Source organism: Alnus glutinosa, chromosome 1, assembly GCF_958979055.1.
Source record: "Alnus glutinosa chromosome 1, dhAlnGlut1.1, whole genome shotgun sequence".
NCBI classification, from domain to species: domain Eukaryota; kingdom Viridiplantae; phylum Streptophyta; class Magnoliopsida; order Fagales; family Betulaceae; genus Alnus; species Alnus glutinosa.
This window is the reverse complement of record NC_084886.1, coordinates 25,769,620-25,788,624: the sequence shown is the minus strand read 5'-3', so window position 1 is coordinate 25,788,624 and position 19,005 is coordinate 25,769,620. Positions and strand designations below refer to the sequence as shown.

At 34.7% G+C, this 19,005-nt stretch overlaps 1 protein-coding gene across 1 annotated transcript; it reads right to left on the bottom strand.

Annotated features, from left to right (window-relative positions):
• Nucleotides 1-17,933: 17,933 nt before the first annotated feature.
• LOC133858339 (uncharacterized) lies at nt 17,934-18,668 on the bottom strand. The gene has a single exon (XM_062293808.1). The coding sequence runs from the start codon at nt 18,666-18,668 to the stop codon at nt 17,934-17,936; it is 735 nt and encodes a 244-aa protein (XP_062149792.1).
• Between the last annotated feature and the right edge of the window lie 337 nt (nt 18,669-19,005).

Below are 19,005 nucleotides of genomic sequence, written 5' to 3'. Positions count from 1 at the left end.
TAGTTATTGTACTACTCACTTTTGTATTTATTAAAGAAATAAACAGAGAGAATTTGATTGGATGTTTCTTCCTTGTCGCCTTCCATACTTTCATGTCATGGAAGAAAGCTTCCTAAAATAAAAATAATAAGCTGGGTGAGGTTGAGCAACCCACAAGGCCTATAATCTCAATGAGTCTTTGTAAATTTTTTAAATAAATAATGATTTTACTGTGTTATACTTGACAGCTATTTAGTTGTACACACGTGTCCAAAGTGATTGATCTAAGCCAAATCTAGAGTGATGGCAAAGATAGAGTGATAGGTATTCACGAGAAAGGAAATTCATAAAAGTAAAAATATATAAGAGCTTTTTGAATAAGCAATTGTTAAGAAATTGTTAGGGCATGTGTTATTTTATTAAATTAATTTATAGGTAATTATCACAAATTAATTTGTATCTTTTCATTGATTAGATAATTTTCATCTTCTATACTTTGTTGGCCTATTAATTAACAATATATATATATATATATATATATATATATATATATATATATATATATATATATATATATATATATATATATATTTTAACAAAGAGACAATTGAATTTTAAAGTTATGTTGCCACATAAAATGACAGCACACATTTTGAAAATATGATGAACATTACATGTATATGAATTGAATCAGTGAAAAGCCAATTGTCATGATAAAATGTTTTGTCTTGACATGATAAATTACATTAAATAATCGTCTCTATTTAACTACTATTTTCTTGTCCTTCAATATAGGTCATACACAAAATAGAAAGAGAATTACTTTTTGAAAAATGATTCATCATTTCACTTTTGTTGCCTGTTAGACTTCTTTTATGAAATGCTCGGTGGTGGAAGAAGGGCTGCCTTTGCCTGTTTGGTGAAAGCTAATAAATAAATATGTATTGCCATGATTATATCTAGATCGTAGACCTATAGTCTTTATAGAGTCCTAGCTATAATAATGAAACATTGGTTGTACAGCCCAACAAATATGATGATGATACCGTCCAAGCATGCAACATGCGCACTTTTCAAAAGGAAATTTGTAGAAGACTTCTGTAGAGCCCTTGCATACAGAGACTGGCATGAGTGGGATAAGATTTTTTTTTTTTTTTTAAATGAATGAATTTTATTACTAATACAATGAATTTTATTACTAATATATTATATACTTATTTAGTGTGCGTATATAGTAATAAAAAAAATATTAAATAACGTATAATTAATTACATTTACTTAGTATATATTAATAATCTACATAATAGGTTAATTTATAAACATTAATGAGAAAATCGTTCAGAAATTTGGTGAAGTGAGAGATCACGTCAAGAGCATTTTTTTGGTCTATAATAATTGGTCGTGTCAAGATAAGCATAAAGTAGAAATGGGTTAAATTGGTGAAAAGTTAATTATCATGATTAGATGTTTTGTTTTGATATGAGAAATTACATTAAATAATCATTTTTATTTAACTATTCCTTTTTGTCCTTTTTTATAGAAACGTCATACACACAAAAGGTTGGATATGAATAAATTATTTAATAAAAAGGTAATTTTACTTGTCTAAAATTCAGTTTGAAGAAAATATACAATAAAAAAAATAAATGGCTCATAATGGGATGACCATTGTCATTCTTTTCAGCCTTTATGCACATGCATGCGACAATAAAAGCTTATTGATTTCGGGACCCACAAAAGAGCCAGATCTAAGAATGATATTATTGACTTGCCTACACATTAGCTTTGGTGACTTTCTTCTTGATCGAAGGGACCGGATGATGTGCCATTGGTTCTTGTCATTATTGTCTTATTAGTTTGCCTTGATGAAATGGAGAATTTTCCACGTGTTAGAACAGGAGTGGTCTGGGGGGAGTGATTAATCAATATGTTTCGGTTTTTAAAGTAGGATAATTGTTTTCTCCCATTCTATTAAATATATTGAACTCAGTTTTGAGTTGAAATTCAAAACTGATAATCCATTTATCCTTTGCATTTAATACCAATAGTTGTTATGGTCTCGTAAGTAATAGCTAGTACGTAGTTGCTTTTATACGTGACAATAATGTTGGAAAAGTGGAATACGTAGCTTGCTAAAAAGGAACAAACAATAAATTAATGAAATAATGAATTTTGCAGTAATAATGAGATGACAGCTATCTCTGGTGAAGAACACATGCAATACGAAGAAAGAGGAGAGGAAGGAAGATTGAAAAGGAAAGGTGGAACCCAACACAAAGAGTGAAAAAGATAAGAAAAATGTTTGACAACTCTTTTTCTGTAGGACCCTCTGACGTCTCAACTCATTTAAAGTGGGACCCAGAGTTTTGTTATTACTAGAATGTGCATATATAGGCCCCGTTTGAAAATCCCTTTCCCCTCCCCTTCCCTTTTAAATTTTTTTTTAATGATTGAAAAATAAGATTGATGTGATATAAAGTTGAAATAATTTATATAGAAAAGTGAGAAAAATTTGTATTGTAGTGAGTTTTTTATTTAAAAAGTAATAAAAAAGTGTTGATGTGGTATAAAAAGTGAAAAAAATAAAGAATGTTTTGAAATTGATGTTTCTTGGAAGAAGTGAAAAGAAGGGGAGGGGAGGAGAAATGGAATTTCAAACGGGGCCATACTCTCTACTCGTGAACTTCCTCACGGCATGTGCAATTATGATGGGGAGATTACTCTCTCTCTCTTTGTATATGTAAGAGCATTTACAGTGAATTATTTGTATCTGTAAGAGCATTTACAGTGAGTTATGTATAATCTACTGTGAGTCTATAAAAGCTAACAGGACTCAAAAAATATGCTCCATCGATCTATCTCTCAACGCTATCTGTAACGTTATATTGTTCATCCATCTATCTTTTTTTTGTTGTTTATTTCCGGCGCCTAAGTTGCTTCTTTTTCTTTCTCTCTTTTTTTTTTTTTTCCTTTTCACACTGCCTTTTCCTTTCCCACTCTTCTCTCCCGCTCTTCTCTCGTCTCTGCGTCTCTCTGTCTCTCAAGGTCTGCTCTTTCCCTCATCTTCTCTCTATCTCTCAAGGTCTTCTCTCTCTCTCTCTCTCTCTCGCATTATGGTCTCTCTTCTCTGTTTTCATCCAAGACTCGTGAGGAAATCGTCAAAATCAGCTGAGTTTTGTCAAAATCATGTTGGTCGCAGAGAGTGAACCTAGTTTTTAGCCGTATTACCCATCCCCTTCCCGGCCCCTGCTTCCTGTCGCACCAGAGAGAGAGAGAGAGGGAGAGAGAGCCAAGAGTCTGAGAAGAAGGAGGAGGAGGTGAAAGGAGTTTCAACCCCTCTCTGTTCGTTTGCATCTTATGTAAGTTTTTGTGATAAATGTTTTCTTTTTTAAGATTAGTCCATTTCTTTTTTGGCTTATTTTTGATCTATTTACCAACAAGCATATAATTTTTATTCTGGGTACTACTTCGATGCTTATTTGCTTTGCTGAGGAAATGTGATGGAAAATAACAAAAAAGTTGCGTATGAATTTTAGTTTCATTGCGAATAAATGATGGTATATTAAATGGTCGATACAAAGAGATCAAAGAGGCCTGTTATCTGTTTGATAGTATGTCATAGAGAATTTTGTGAAAAAGAGAGCTGAGTATGAAAAATATTGGCCTGGTTTTAGAAAAGGAATACAAAAATGCACCGAATTAGTTCATATTGGTTTACCGTCGTGAGAGGAGATAGGTAAGTTTTGCGTCCTTGCGTCTGAAGGGGCTCTTGGTTGACTGAAGAACCCCAAGATAGGATTAGTAATGGCATGCTGCTCTCTCATTCAATTGCTCGTGCTGTTTTTCACTCTTTCAGGTTTGTTGCTATTTCGTTTTCTTCATTGCTTTGTTGTATTAGACCGTTTGGTTCCTGAGAAAGTTCGGGGAAGAAAGAACGGATAAAAGGACGCAAAGGATAGTTTAAGTTCTTGGGTGTTTATTTGCTAAAGATTATGCCCATCTGGGTGCAATTTTTTTTTTTTGGTTGAAACACAAGCAAGTATAAGCAGAGTGGGTGTTCTGCTTTTCTATCTTTGCCTCTGTTTTTCATTTTAATTAACAATTTTTTTTTTTTTTTACTTGAAAGGGAGTTTATAGTTTATATAATTGGTTTTACGTTTGTTTGTTTGTTAATTTCTGTCAGTTGGCTTGTGTGCTTGTTATTTCTTTTTGGAATACATTCTGAATATATATTTCGATTTCTGATCTGGTGATGTATTGCTTATTTTCATTTTCCTCTCCTCTCCCCTTTTCCCTCTACCTTTTCCTTTTCTTTTTCCTCTCCTCTCCCGCTGCTTTCTCTCGTATGCGTCTCTCTCTCTCTCTCTCTCTCCCTGAAAGCACCACCTTCCTCTTTCTCTCTCTCTCTCTCTCCTCTGCTTCTTTCATGGCGCTTCTGAACCTTTTCTCTCTCTACATTTTCTTCTTGCTCCTCTTCTTCTTCACCAAAGGCACTACTCTCGGTGAGCCTGCTTCTTTGTCTTGTGCTTCTTCAGATGTTGAGCTTCTCCGAGGAAAAATCAGAGGTTCACTGCAAGGTAACACTGAGAACCTTTTGCTATCTTTATGGAATGCTTCTGTGCCTTTGTGCCAATGGAGGGGCCTCAAATGGGTCTTCTCCAATGGCTCCCCTTTGATTTGCAGTGACGTCTCTTCCCCACAATAGACCAAACCTCTCTCTCTTCAAAGACCCGTCTTTGCACCTTCTCTCTCTTCAGCTTCCCTCTGCCAATCTCACCGGTTCACTCCCAGAGAGCTGGGTGAGTTCACTCCCCATAGAAGAAGTTTATTTTTAGGTGAAGAAAAAGAACGTCTGTTCTGGGTTTTGGTTGAATAAAAAATTTCTTAAGTGATTATTTTAATAAGGTAGAGAAAATTTTAGATAAGCCGAAGGTGTTTTGGAAACCGGTTAGCTAAGATAGCAAATAGCAAAAAGAGATTTTAGTTATCTGCTCAAAATTTCCTTAAGCCGGTGTGAGTGCTCTTATAAAACAGTACTCTCATTTCACAAGTCTTCCACTCTTGCGTCATTGCATGCGCCAGCAACTACTCATTGAGTCCCAACAAATTCCAAATACTATTTCTAGTTCAATATGTGCACACATTGATCGATCTCTGCGGGGTCCACAATTTCCTTTCCTTAAATAGAAATGTAGACCCATGTGCATGAGAACCCAACATATATATATATATATACTTGAGGTGTCTGTTGATTATTATTATTATGTAGATGGGATTCCTACAAGCAGGGGTTTGTTTATCATTAATGCGTACAATATTCTTTGCATGTGTTTCATATTTAGTTTTACTTCAAATATTAATTGGGTTGGCTTATGGTCCATTTAGGTGTTAGATTTTTAAAATTAAAATTAATTTTTTATTTAATTTGTGGATTTTGAAGCAAAGAAAATGTGTTTGAGTGATGAGTAGACTTTAAATTATTTTTGCAATTATATTTAAGTGTTGAATTTTTGAGATTAAAAAGTAGTGTTTTTTAATGATAGGAATGATTAGTAGTATGAAAAGTTGTATATAATGATTGGTATTATAAAAAGTAGTGTAGAATAATGATTAAAATAATAATTATTTATTATAAAAAAAACATATATATATATAATTATTATTTAATGTAAATAATATTTAATTATTATTTGGGCGTTGATGGGGTATACCTATGTTAGATCAAAAAGGACTCACTCAGAAAAATTGTTTGTTTTTGAAAAAGACTTGATTTTTGGGTTGAAACGGAGTTGGATTCAAAAATCCGATTTTTCAAAATAATTAAAAAAAAAAAGACCCTGAAATAATTCTTATTCTCTTTGATTCCCAAACTCATCAATAATCAGTTTGTAATTTGAATTATATTTAATGTGAGGATAGCCATGCATGAGCTTGTTATTACTGCGAAATTCATCATTTCATTTTTTGTTATTGTTGATGTTTTTTTTTTTTTTTTTTTTTTTTTTTTTAGCAAGCTATATATTCCACTTTCTCAACATTATTGCCTTTGCCATGTATGAAAGCAGCTGCTCGGTTACGAGGCTGTGACTACTACTGGCATTGAATGCATGTGAAGCTGTGCTAAATGATTTGGATTTCAACTCAAAACTCAAGATTGAGTTAAAAATAATTGCAAATACGTTCAGGTTCAGCATTTACTTACAGTTTTTTCTCTTATGCAATAACACTTTTTTTTTTTTTTCATAATAAATGACCAATTAGACTACTTTTGAGAAATACTGAAATTCTTGGGTGAGGGAAAGAACGACTGGATTACCTTGCCGGTTTTGTGAAAGCAAATAAGTAACATGCGAGGAAAGTAAATGAGTCAAATGACACACCCTACAAAACTCACATATCTAGAATAGTAAAATACACGAAGTTTTGTTAAAAAAAAGAAAAAGAAAAATGTAGTAGGTGTGTGGACTGTGGAGTAGGCATAGTTTTTAATCTTAGTCTTATCATGGTGGTCCAAGCATTTTCTTGCATGAAAAAGAAAACGCAAGAAAAAGAAAGAGAAATGCTTGCCAAAAAGAAAACACCAGAGACACGAGAGGAGAGACACGAGAGGACGACGGCCGATCCTCAAAGCCAAAACGATACACGAGCCTTCCTGTCAGAGAACCAAAGAAAGAACAGACACAAAACTCCTCAACTGGATCAGGTCCGTGAGGAACAAAATCTCCGCTGGTTCAAGCCAGAGGGACAAATAACCTTCCATAGTCATAGCACTGAATTATTACATTACCAATAATGTTGTAAAATACACTCTCAGCTATCCACAACCTAACAGCGTCTGCGCTGTTACCCCCACTATATGATTCCGCGATGCACTCCCCATAAGGCCCATGGAAATACACCAACTTGCAGTCGGAGACCCGTGTATTAGCGAACCATCTCGCATATGCTTCAAGGGTGATGTTCCAAATCAATGGAGGAAGACCAACCTTAGCACGAGCTCAAGCTCGTGCATGAAATATATTTTGTGGTCATTGTGGTTTGATCTGGCTAGGGAGGTGGAGACACAATGAAAATCAATGAAATAAACCAATGCATTAATAGGGTTTGCTGGCGTTTTATTTCATTGGTTTTCATTGTGTCTCCTCCTCCCTAGCCAGATCAAACCACAATGACCACAAAATATATTTCATGCACGAGCTTGAGCTCGTGCTAAGGCTGGTGTTCCTCCATTGATTTGAAACATCACCCTTGAAGCATATGCGAGATGGTTCGCTAATACACGGGTCTCCGACTGCAAGTTGGTGTATTCCCATGGGCCTTATGGTGAGTGCATCGCGAAATCATATGGTGGGGGTAACAGCGCAGACGCTGTTAGGTTGTGGATAGCTGAGAGTATATTTTACAACATTATTGGTAATGTAATAATTCAGTGCTATGACTATGGAAGGTTATTTGTCCCTCTCTGGCTTGAACCAGCGGAGGTTTTGTTCCTCACGGACCTGATCCGGTTGAGGAGTTTTGTGTCTGTTCTTTCTTTGGTTCTCTGACAGGAAGGCTCGTGTATCGTTTTGGCTTTGGGGATCGGCCGTCGTCCTCTCGTGTCTCTGGTGTTTTCTTTTTGGCAAAGCGTCAATGTGTTGTCTTCTCTGGGAGCTAGATCTTCGATTTCCACCGGATGTTTTCTTGACACGCGCCAGTCAGACGTGGTCGTCGTTGCCATACGATCCGGCAGTCTCGAGTTGTGGCCTTGTTGCTCATTCCTGCCCGGAGCGTGGCCTGCACGCGCGGGGGAACTCTTACCCTGGTTTGGCGCGTGTGGTCTACGCTTTTACTTTTCAGGCCATGGTTTCGTGGAGGTTGGTGGATCACGGCGATGGGCAGCAGGGGTATTGAAGACACACGCCGGTTCTCAGCTAACGGGCTCCTCTTCTCCGGCGATAACAGTGAATGTTTTTTTTTTCATTTTTTTCTGTTGGTGGTGTTTATTCCCTTGTTGTCTCCAGTTGTTTCACAGTGTCTTGGTAATGCACAAATGTTTACTGGACTGATTTGTTGGCAGTGGTTGGTAGATCCGTTCTCTTCTAATGTGCGCTTTAATATTTTGCCTAATGTTTTAGGCAGCTGTTTAAAGTTAAACTCCTATCCTCCGAGATGATTGTATCTGTAATACCTTTAGGTGTTTTAGGCCTAATGAATGTAGTTCGGTTTAAAAAAGAAAATGCCGTTCCTTTCCTCCCTCTCCCTCTCCCTCTATCCTCTATTAGGAGAATGTAGCTGTGTAAGCTTAAACGCACAAAGATTTTCAAAGTTTATTCCTTGACAATCTCTCGTCCTCGTTGCTATGGAAATTATGATAAAAAGAAAAAAAAAGTTTTCCCAATTATTACTAAATGAAAAAAAAAAAAAGGTAGAAGCAAAATTACCTGCAAGGTAAGGCCTATTTGGGAATTGAAATTCACAAAATTAGTAATGGAGGCTGGTTTTAAATTCGCACATTATTAAGGTGTATAATAATCATATATCTTTTTTTTTTTTTTTTAGGTGTATAATAATCATATATCAGTCTACTAAAAAATAGCATTACTCGTGTAATCTTGTAGAGAATCCCAATTCATAGTCTTTTTCTCTTTGTTGTTGCTTGGAAACAGGGGTTCAATCAATCAACACCTACTCAAAGCAAATAGATATAAATAAATAACAATGAATGGAAAATTGACAAACACTTTGCGTCAAGCGCATGGATCCCATGGTGTCCCTAGGGATTAGGTTAGGCCAAGCAGAAAATGACGGTTTTTTCACGTGAAATGAAGGAGGTGATCATTGAGCTTCGCCCCCTTTTCCCCATGCCTCCATCCACCTCTCTCTCGGCGCTTCCCATACATGGATAACTTGGAATTTTTAAATACAAGTTTTTCAATATTTATTTATTTATTTACTTTTGGATGAGTTGCCCCTAAGATATAATCTATGAAAAACTTTATAACTTCATGATCTTTCATTATTTTTAAAATTAAATATTTAAATTTTTAAAAGTGCTAGTTTAAGATACCTATATTTCAACATGTTTCAATTTAAACCTTTCGTTAAATTACATTGTTGCTAATGGGACCAAAACAATGATCACTGCAGTTCAATTTGTCATTATGCTTGTGTGTAACATTAATGAGCAGCGAGAGAGACAAAACTTAGGGGCTGGTTTAGCTTTTATGGCATAAACAATTTTTTATGGGATAATGATCTTTTTACATTCAATTTGTTTTTTACTTTTTTGTATTTTTTTGGGATATGTTATTTTTCTCTTTGTATGTGTAAGCTTTTCATTTCTTTGTAAAATAATTTTTTTTAAAAAAAAAAGTAAAAAAAATGTCAAAAAAGTAATTTACTTGATAGCTTTTTCTTTCTCTCTCTTCTGATCTGACTCCGATTTCCGCGACGGTACTCCCTCCCTCGTGAACTCTCTCACAGCATGTGCATATGATTACCTGGCAATGCTTCTACTTTATCTCCACCCATATGGTGCACCTCAGTGACCTCACCACCCACCTCCCAAGTTCTCCAACTTGTCCAGCTCTCTCTCTCTCTCTCTCTCTCTCTCTCTCTATCTGACATTTCTCTTTGTCATTTAGCCGTTTATTAGAGAACAGTACTCTCTTTCTCTCTCTCTTCATGTCAGGCATTAATGAGAAAATCGTTCGGAAATCCGGTGAAGGGAGAGCTCACGTGAAGAGCATTTTCTCAGTCTATAGTGATAGATCAAGTCAAGATACTCTCAAATTTCTTTTAAATTAAGTTTTTAGATCTTAAATACTAACCATGAACACCAGTCTTCCTCGTCACTTTATTTTTCCTTCCTTTTTGTTTTATTTTGAATATTCACACCCTAAAAATCTACAGCTAGCCCAATTTCCTAGATGACATTAGTTAATAAACGATTTAAGGAATTTTAAGTCAAAATTAAGCCCCCCCTTCTTTTCTTTTTTTTAATTTTTTTTTAATTTTTTTAAGGTTAGAATTAAGCCATCAGTTTATGTGATTTTTAAAATTACAATTTAATGAGTAATAAACAGCTATTAAATATTGATTGTAATTTTAAAATTAATATAGTAGCAACAAACACATGTGAGGCCATTTCATAGTTACAATTTAAATATGACATATGTTACAATTTTATTGGCTCTGACACGTCAAATTAACGAAATCTGTTATGTCAAAGGATATAATTTGACTGTAGTGAGTAAATTAATTTTTAACATATTTTAGGAACACATCTAAGTTCATTTTAAACCACAAGTAACTAATTGTAAGAATCACATGCTATTTAAATAATATGTGTTTCTCACATACCAAGAGACACATGTCAATCTTATATGTGAATTGTAAAAAATTTCTTACAAACTAATTTGTAAGAAATTTTTGTCCTCGATTTTTTAGCTATTGTTACCACGCAATTTTGGGATCCAAATCCGACAAATACTTGCCAAACACCCCCAAAAGCAGTGGTCCCACGGAGAACCTTCCCAAAATGGAAAGAGTCCATTAGCTTTAGCAAGATGAAGAGAGTGCTTTGAAAAAGTCAAAACTGAAGACCACTTTTGAGTACAAAAGAGCAAGTGGCGCATGGCGTCACGTGACCCTTTCTCTCTCCATTTTCAAAATATATACCAGTTAAATAATGATAATAAATTAAAATAAATGTGATACTCTGATAAGGATTGTGGTCCATCTGTTTGAACATCTAAAAATGGAAAGCTATAATTGGGGTCCATTTGTTTGTTGAACATCTAAAAATGGAAAGCTAGGATTGTGGTCCATGTCTTCGGATCTGAGTCCGTGATTTTTATTTGATACCGTCAATTTACAGTTTTGCCCTTCATTTTTGTTCATCATAGTTATATCAGGCAGGGATATGTTTGTCTTTTTAGCATTTCCTTCTATTGTAAAATGACTATTGTGCGTAAACATTCTTAATTAATTAGCATGCAACTTACAGTGGTATAAGGTATATATATATATGAACAATTAATATATATTTTTTATTAACTAATGAAAAAAGAAAAGAAAAAAGGGGGCTTAATTTTGACTTAAAATTCTTTAAATTGTTTATTAGCTAATGTCTGTCATCTAGGAAATTGGGCTAGCTGTAGATTTTTAGGTTTATTAATTAGCATGCAACTTACAGTGGTATAAGGTTTATTATTTTCAATATTTGATGATTCATTTTCTTTTTCTTTTTATATATATATAATAAAACAGTATTTGCGTTATTTATTTTTATTTTTTATTATTAAGTAATTTTGTATTTGCTTTCTATTTAATTCTATGAGGCAACCTTTTTTGTTCGGTATTTAATATGGGACTCCATCGATCTGAATAGGCATGCATGCACAAAGATACGTGGGGAAGAAACTGGTACAGGGTCATCTAGTTCATGCTACAAGTGTGGTGAAGAAGGTCATTTCGCCCGTGAATGCATGAATTCTGCTAATTAAGGTAAGTCTCAGCAATATACGTGGGAAAAGTGACGAAGTGATGGATCAGTCAAATGGGCATGTCCAAGTTTCATTTCGATCTGTAAGATCGATGCGTCATTTACTTTGTAGCTCATAACTACTTATGCATTCAATATATATTATTGAAATTTTAAAAAACATGAGTGTCAAATACTATATATTTGAACTTCTTAATTTACATTAGTTAATTCTTTAGCTGTGTTTTAATCTAATGTTTTGTGTTAGATTTGTGTTTTTAGTATTTTGTAGGTTGCTAAAGGAAAACGGCAGCTTTAAGGTGAAAAATGTAAAATTTGGAAGAAAAGACACTTTGAGAAGACCTAGATGATGTAATTATTTTTAACCAAATTAATAAAAGGATAAAATTAAAATTTCTTTAATTGGAGTCAAAATCGAATTTGAGTAAATTTCAGATTTTGCACAATGGCAATTACGAATGCTTGAGAAAGGGGTCGATGGTGATTTTGTTCTCTGTTACGTGCAATAAGTTCTTCGAGGCAATACTCTTAATTGAGCCTATTTCATATTTTTGCTCCGAGATTAGATTTTCTCAAATAAAGGGTTTGTAAATCCAATTAGATTTTTATTATTTGAAAATTTTAAGGCCCAAGTTTTAGGTTGATTTTAATTGAAGAACTCCATTAGTTTTTTAAGGCCCAAGTTTAATGTCAAGTTTAAAGCCCAACTCAAAACACAAAGGTTATGTTCGTGTCTGGGAAGCAATTTGTGTTTTTTGTTTGTTAATTTGAAAGTGTTTTGGCCATGGCCTCTTCCTTTTTAGAAAGTTTTATTTATAGTATATAGATAGTTAAATTTATTGAGTAATGATTCACTACCACCTAAATATACAACTTTTCACCACCTTGTCTATGTGGCAAGGTGGTCCCTCACCTTAATTTATTTTTAAAAAATAAAAAAATTTAAAAAGTAGTGGGGGACCACCTTGCCTATGTGGCAAGGTGGTAAAAAGTTGTATATTTGGGTGATATTGAATCATTATTCAAATTTATATATTTGAATCAAAATAATTAAATTTGGCCTTTGTCCAAAAAAAAGAAAAACTTTCTTAATTGATTCGGGAAAAGGGATACAAAAGATGATATTTTTCATTATTGATCCGAAAAGAAGAAAGAACCGAAGATCCTAAATAAAAACTCCTAAACGTATTTGCAATCATTTTTAACTCAGTTTTGAGTTGAAATTCAAAACTAATAATCTATTTATCCATTGCATTTAATACCAGTAGTAGTTATGGCCTCGTAACTAATAGCTAGCAGTTGCTTTTATACATGGCAATAATGTTGGGACAGTGGAATACATAGCTTGCGAAAAAGGAAAAAACAACAAATTAATGAAATAATGAATTTTGCAGTAATAATGAGCTCATGGCTATCTCCGGGGTTGCGGAATCAGAATTTTGGTTCAAGGGGTCAAGATTTAAAAATAAAGTTGAACAAAATTTGATTACAAGTATTAAAGAATATAGAATTAAGATCCCTTCAAATTCTTTGTCCGAATTTGATAGAATTCGGGCAGGTAGTTGTGAGTGAGCATTTATGAGACCCACTTGACCAAATAATAGTTGGGCTGCCCAACTGCTTATCCGGTCAGGTGGATCTCATAAATGCTTACTCACAACAACCTGCCCGAATTGTATCAAATTCGGGCAAATAATTTGAGGGGATCCTGATCCAAGAATATAACTAGCGAAAGAAATAAACAACTTAACAAAAATTAATTATTGTATAAAACATATAAATGTAATTTTCAATTTATTTTGTCACGCCTAGTGTGAATTTATTTAATTGTTCTTGACGAGTCTTTATATTTTGAAATCACTGCATGAATTTTGCAGTGTTGATAGTGTTAAATATATCATTCTCAACGTACGTAACCACAAAATCATTTATCATTGATCTCCCATTCGTTTACGTAAATGATTTTTAACCATATTCTTGCTGAAAAATACTCTTTCAATATGCAGTTGTTGCAATTGGCAGTCCAATCCCTTTGACTATTGTGAATTCTTTCAATAAAACGGATGGCAATGATATATGTTTCAAGCTAATTATTTTTTTACTAACATGGGTAGTATCTTCCTTGAATTTTCTTGGAATTATTTTGGATGTGTGGATTGGATATAAGACTCGAGATAGAATTGATTAATGTAAATATTGTTAATAACCGCATTCGTATTCTCATTTTTATCTTTATAGTGACCGAAGCCTTGAATCATCTACGAGGGAGTGGTGGGGCCTTGGGTTTAATTTCTATGTTTAGAAACATTAATTGGGTTGAAAATTTTATTTGTGAACCTTGATGTTGAATTTTGACCTAAATGATCTAATAATATCAAATATATTAACTAATAGAATCACATTGTCAAATTAACTCATGGGTATCCCGAGGCAGCTCTAATGTTCGATTTTCAAGAAGATGCCCATTCAAAATATGTGTACCAATGCTACTTTTTGGCTGAACTAAAAAAAAAAAAAAAAAAAAAAAAAATTGTTAGAATTATAAGGCATGCTACAAGCCTACTAATTGGCTTGACAGTTTATGTTTCCCATAACACTGCAATAATATACATTTAGTTCAATCTGGTTGTCCGTATTGACGGAGCATTTTTAATTAAAAATAAAAAATAGAAACACGCAAATGTAACTCTGCTCAAGCTTTATTATTGAAATGGAGCATTTTTGTCATATAATAAATATTATAGTGTAAACGGCATCGTTTGTTTCTCCTTCTTCGTGAGTTTAAAGACTTAACCTAAATCTAAAAGAGTTTGAAGCTGAGTTTGAGAGTCTCATACTGTAAAACATCGTTTGCGACTATGAAACATCGTTTTTCGCTTGTTGTCGTGGTAATGTCGATGCCCTTGAAGAATGGTTGAGGGTGGACATTCAGGCTATTCAAAAAAATATAACGGGATAAGAAATTTTTTTTGGGGGGTTGAGAGTTTTAAATCACCACTTGTCCTAAAAGCTTAAACTGATATGAAAGAGGTAAATTTAATTACTTGATTAATATTTTAACACTCCCCCTCATGTGTAGGCTTAAACTTCCTTTTAATAGGTGATGCCTGACACGTGGAGTATTTAATTGAAATGGGTGGTAAATGACGAAGTTAAGGTTCGAACTCAGGACTTTTGACTCTGATACCATTAAAATCATCATTTATCCCAAAAGCTCTGTTAGGGATAAAATTAACCCTAGAGACACGTGGATTCAGAAAAATCTCGGGGCTGTGCCTCGGACATTTATTTCAGCTGACAAAGAAAAGACTGCCTAGGTACAAATACACCTCGGAGGTATAATGACGTCTCGGTGAAAATACATCTCGGAGGTATAACAACGTCTCGGTCTTGACACTCCAGGTCACGGTACGTAGTACATCCCGAGGTCTCCTAATCAGCGAGCACATCTCGGGTATTTGTGTCTCGGAGTAACATCGACTCGGAGGCGACATCAAGTCGGTACAATACATCTCGGCTTTTTATAACTCCGTTATGGTACGGCGACATCCCGAGATCTCCAAGGCAGAGCGGACATGTCTCGGACATCATTATCTCGGGGTCTGGTTGAAGAAATAATCAGTTCCAAAGACATGTGGGCCTAAGCTTCTCCACCTATGTGCTGCACTCCTCCCAAACAGCTGGCAGCACCTGCAAAAGGAAGAAACTCTGCTGGACAGCAACATCAAGACAGCATGGGCGACACCTTCCTCCATCCCAGGCAGCACTTCCTCCAAGCTTCTTGGACAATGCATACACTTAATAAAATAATCCCACTCAATCATAAAATAACCGTCCACTCACTCCTTCCAAGACCATGCACTTCTCGACCAACTTCATTCCACTCATTATCATCCCCACTCATCATTAAATAATCTCCAATCACTCTCTCCACTCGAGGACACAACAAAAACAAATGTTAAAGAAATAGAAGGTGGCAGACATGGGAAGATGGACGCTCCAAACAGAATAAATTAAGCCAGAATTCGAGCTCCTAGAAAAACGAGGCATGAAGAATTGGAAGGAGGCAGCAAGTATGGTAAGGCCAAGAGCCCGGCCTATAAATAGAGATCATCGCACCAGATGCAAAAGATATAGAAAGAGATATAGAAAAACAAAGGCACAAAGAGGAGAAAGTAGAGAAACTTAAGAGAGGGAAATCTGGGTGTATCGGGGCTTAGGGCTACGAGTGATTTTTCTCTTGTAACTACTTAATAGTGAATTTTCTCTACACCTCCTACAGTGGATGTACCTCGGTTTGAGGGAACCACTTAAATCCTTGTGTCATCCTCTCCCCTATCTTCTCAATTTTTTCATTTCAATTAGGCCTTAGGAAATAAGACTAATTTCCTGAGATAGCGAATCATCAGACGACACGTCACCATACCGGAAACTGTACCAACAAGCTCCTATGGACTTTTCACAAAGAGAGAGCATGTGATGTGCCCCTCTCGACCCTCCCTCCCTCCACCCCTACCTATCCCCACATTAAATGAAATCCATATTACAAACTATTAAAAATCTTGACCCTAATTATTATTGGAGTGATTTTCTATCTTAATACGTTGTCCTGGACAAGCTAATGTTAAGAAAGAAAAAAAAATCCCTTATGAATAATATCAACTCTAGATCATGGAGTAACAATAAAAAATTAATGATGCGTTTGGAACAAAAGAGAATAAGAATTCTCTTTGGGTTTTTTTTTTTTTTTTTTTTGGAAATCAGGTTTTTTAATCCAACCTGAATATCAAGCTTTTTTAAAAGACAAAGCATTTTTTGAGTGGGTCCCACTTGGTTTGACGTAGGTACACCCATCAACACTCAAATAATAATAATAATTATTTCAATCATTAATCCATACTATTTTTCATAACACTAATCATTATACACAACTTTTTATACCTGAAATTATTTTCTATCATTAAAAAATACTACTTTTCAATCTAAATATTCTAACATTTAAACACAATTTCAAAAAGAATTTAAGTTCTACTCATCATTCAAATATATTTTCTTTGCTTCGAAATTTGCAAACAAAATAAAAAAAATAAATTCTGAGTACGACGAAAGAAAAAGGACAAAGCCTCTCTTGTTTGCTTCCTTGGCGTTTGGCAAAATAGCTGAGTCCTTTTTTTTTTTTTTTTTTTTTTGACGAGTTGCGCTATAGTGCTAATTGTCCTCAAATATTTTAGGAGAAAAATGTAAAATCAATTTCTGAAATTTATTATTTGTAATTAGTTACTTGTGGTTCAAAGGTCCCTGAAATATGTTAAAAAATAATTTACTTTTTACAGTCAAATTATTTTCCTTGATATGTTAGAATTAATAAAGTTGTAACATGTCATAATTGAGTCAGTGCCACACTAACGAAATCTATTATTTCAGTTGACAAGATTTAACAATAAGAAGTAAATTATAGTTTTGCCATACCTCGTGGACTTTTTAGAGTTTATTTTAATGCCATAAAAAATTAATTATAAATATATTAACTAATTTTACATTTTTTTCATCACTACTATATTTTAAAATTATAATTGAATCAATATTTAATAGTTATTACTCAATGAAACCGCGATTCTAAAAGTCAAATTAATTTTAAGATGAGTTACGTAAAACATACATCTTTCTCTTAGCATTACTCCAAAATCCATGTCCCAGGAGGCCTAGATACCTTTCCACTATATTAAACCCTGCCATTCTACTCACGTCTCACTGAGTTCTAAGTTTTTTTTACAATCTATGCATTGTTTTACATCTCCATTACATCCACGTTGTCTCTCTCTCCGATTGCACAATTTCTTTGTCACTCTCTCTCACACTAAAACTGCCGGCCGCCGCTCCTCAGATCACCGTACACATCTGCACGCCGCCGGTACATCCTTTCTCTCTCTCTCTCTCTCTCTAGCTCTCTCTCACTCACGTACATATCAACAAAGAGAAACAAATCAATAAGAAAAGATCTCCAGCTACATATCAACAAAGAGAAACAAATCAGAAACCATCACTAATAAGCCAGCCGCAAATGAATTTCAAATCTATCATGGAAAACATAACTTGCAACTCGAACTTATATATCAAATTGACAGAAAGAAATAATAATAATAATAATAATAATAATAAAAAAGTAGCAGTAGAAGAGCAAATAATTAATGTTTGAGAGAGACATGTTGGCTACAAGGTAGTTTTGACAGACAATCTACCCTTACCTTGCTTATATCTTTAAGAACTTGAGAGATCTGTGAATCTGCAACAACGTTTTGTTGATAGAAGACAGAGAGAGGAGCGGAAGAGAAGATAAGAAAAATGAAAAAGTAACGCACAAAATGAAAAGGCATAGGTGAGAAAAGTGCAAGGTTCTTTATGGGTTTTTAGGATTTTTTTTTTTTTTTTTTAACAAGAGTAATCTTCTCATTAAGAAAGACGACTATTACAGTCTAGAGACTAAGAGGTCTCTAAAAGAAACAGAAGAGATAAACAGAGGCATATTTTCAGTCCATACATTACAAAGACCAGAAAAAGCAGCCCTTCTAGCAAGGAGGTGTGCCACTTCATTGGCATCTCTAGCACAATGGCTCCATTTACAGACAGAGAAATCATTAGCTCTTTGATTGATTGCTTTCAGGAAATGGCCAATTTTATGGAGGTGATATTCTGAATCAGTAATTGCTTTAATGACTTGCAAAGAGTCACCCTCACTCACTACATTCACATAACCCAAGTCATTACAGAACTCCAGGGCAAAAAGAGCTGCCATAGCTTCTGCACAGACCGGTTCTGCCACAGCTCTGGAAACACCACATTTAGCTGCAAGGACAAAACCATTAGCATCTCTAATTACACATCCCATACCAACAACAGCAGAACTAATATTCAAAGAGGCATCCCAATTGATTTTCACAAGGCCAGCCACAGGGGGATCCCAAAACGAACAAGAACGAGAACTGTCATCATTGGAGACTGAAAAGAAAGGCTCCCTTAGGTTGCATCTGTTGAAGTCTTCAAGCAGCTGGGATGCTTCAAGAAAAACCTTCAGAGGAGGAACAAACTGACCATCAAAAATAAACTTATTTCTTCTTAACCAAATTCTATGTAAAACAACCACAACAAGACTCAAAAGATCAGCATTTAACTTAGATAGCAAGTATGAAACCAGGTCCACCATATCCGGAAAAAAAGAGGGAGATTTCTGACACCAAACTGGTCCACAGCTCCATACATCCTGAGCAGCCGGACAGCACCACAGGGCATGCACAACAGATGGTTTTTTAGGATTGAACGGTCAAGATGGTGAAATGTGTATGAGCTCTTTAATCCACAACCGTTTGATCAACTTTTAAGTGAGTGGGGTTGTTTGTAGGGGGAGGGCAGAACAAAACTACACCGAAGTGACTGTAAAAGTGGGGTAGTTTTTTTGATTCATTTAATGCAGCTGATAAGAAATGGACGGTTACGATGTGCCATTGTAAATCCAGCGACTGGGATGTGTTCGTGAGTCTCTA

Bases quoted from the DNA above. Each gene is read 5' to 3' on its own strand.
- LOC133858339 (XM_062293808.1), bottom strand. From the start codon at position 18,668: ATGGTGGACCTGGTTTCATACTTGCTATCTAAGTTAAATGCTGATCTT.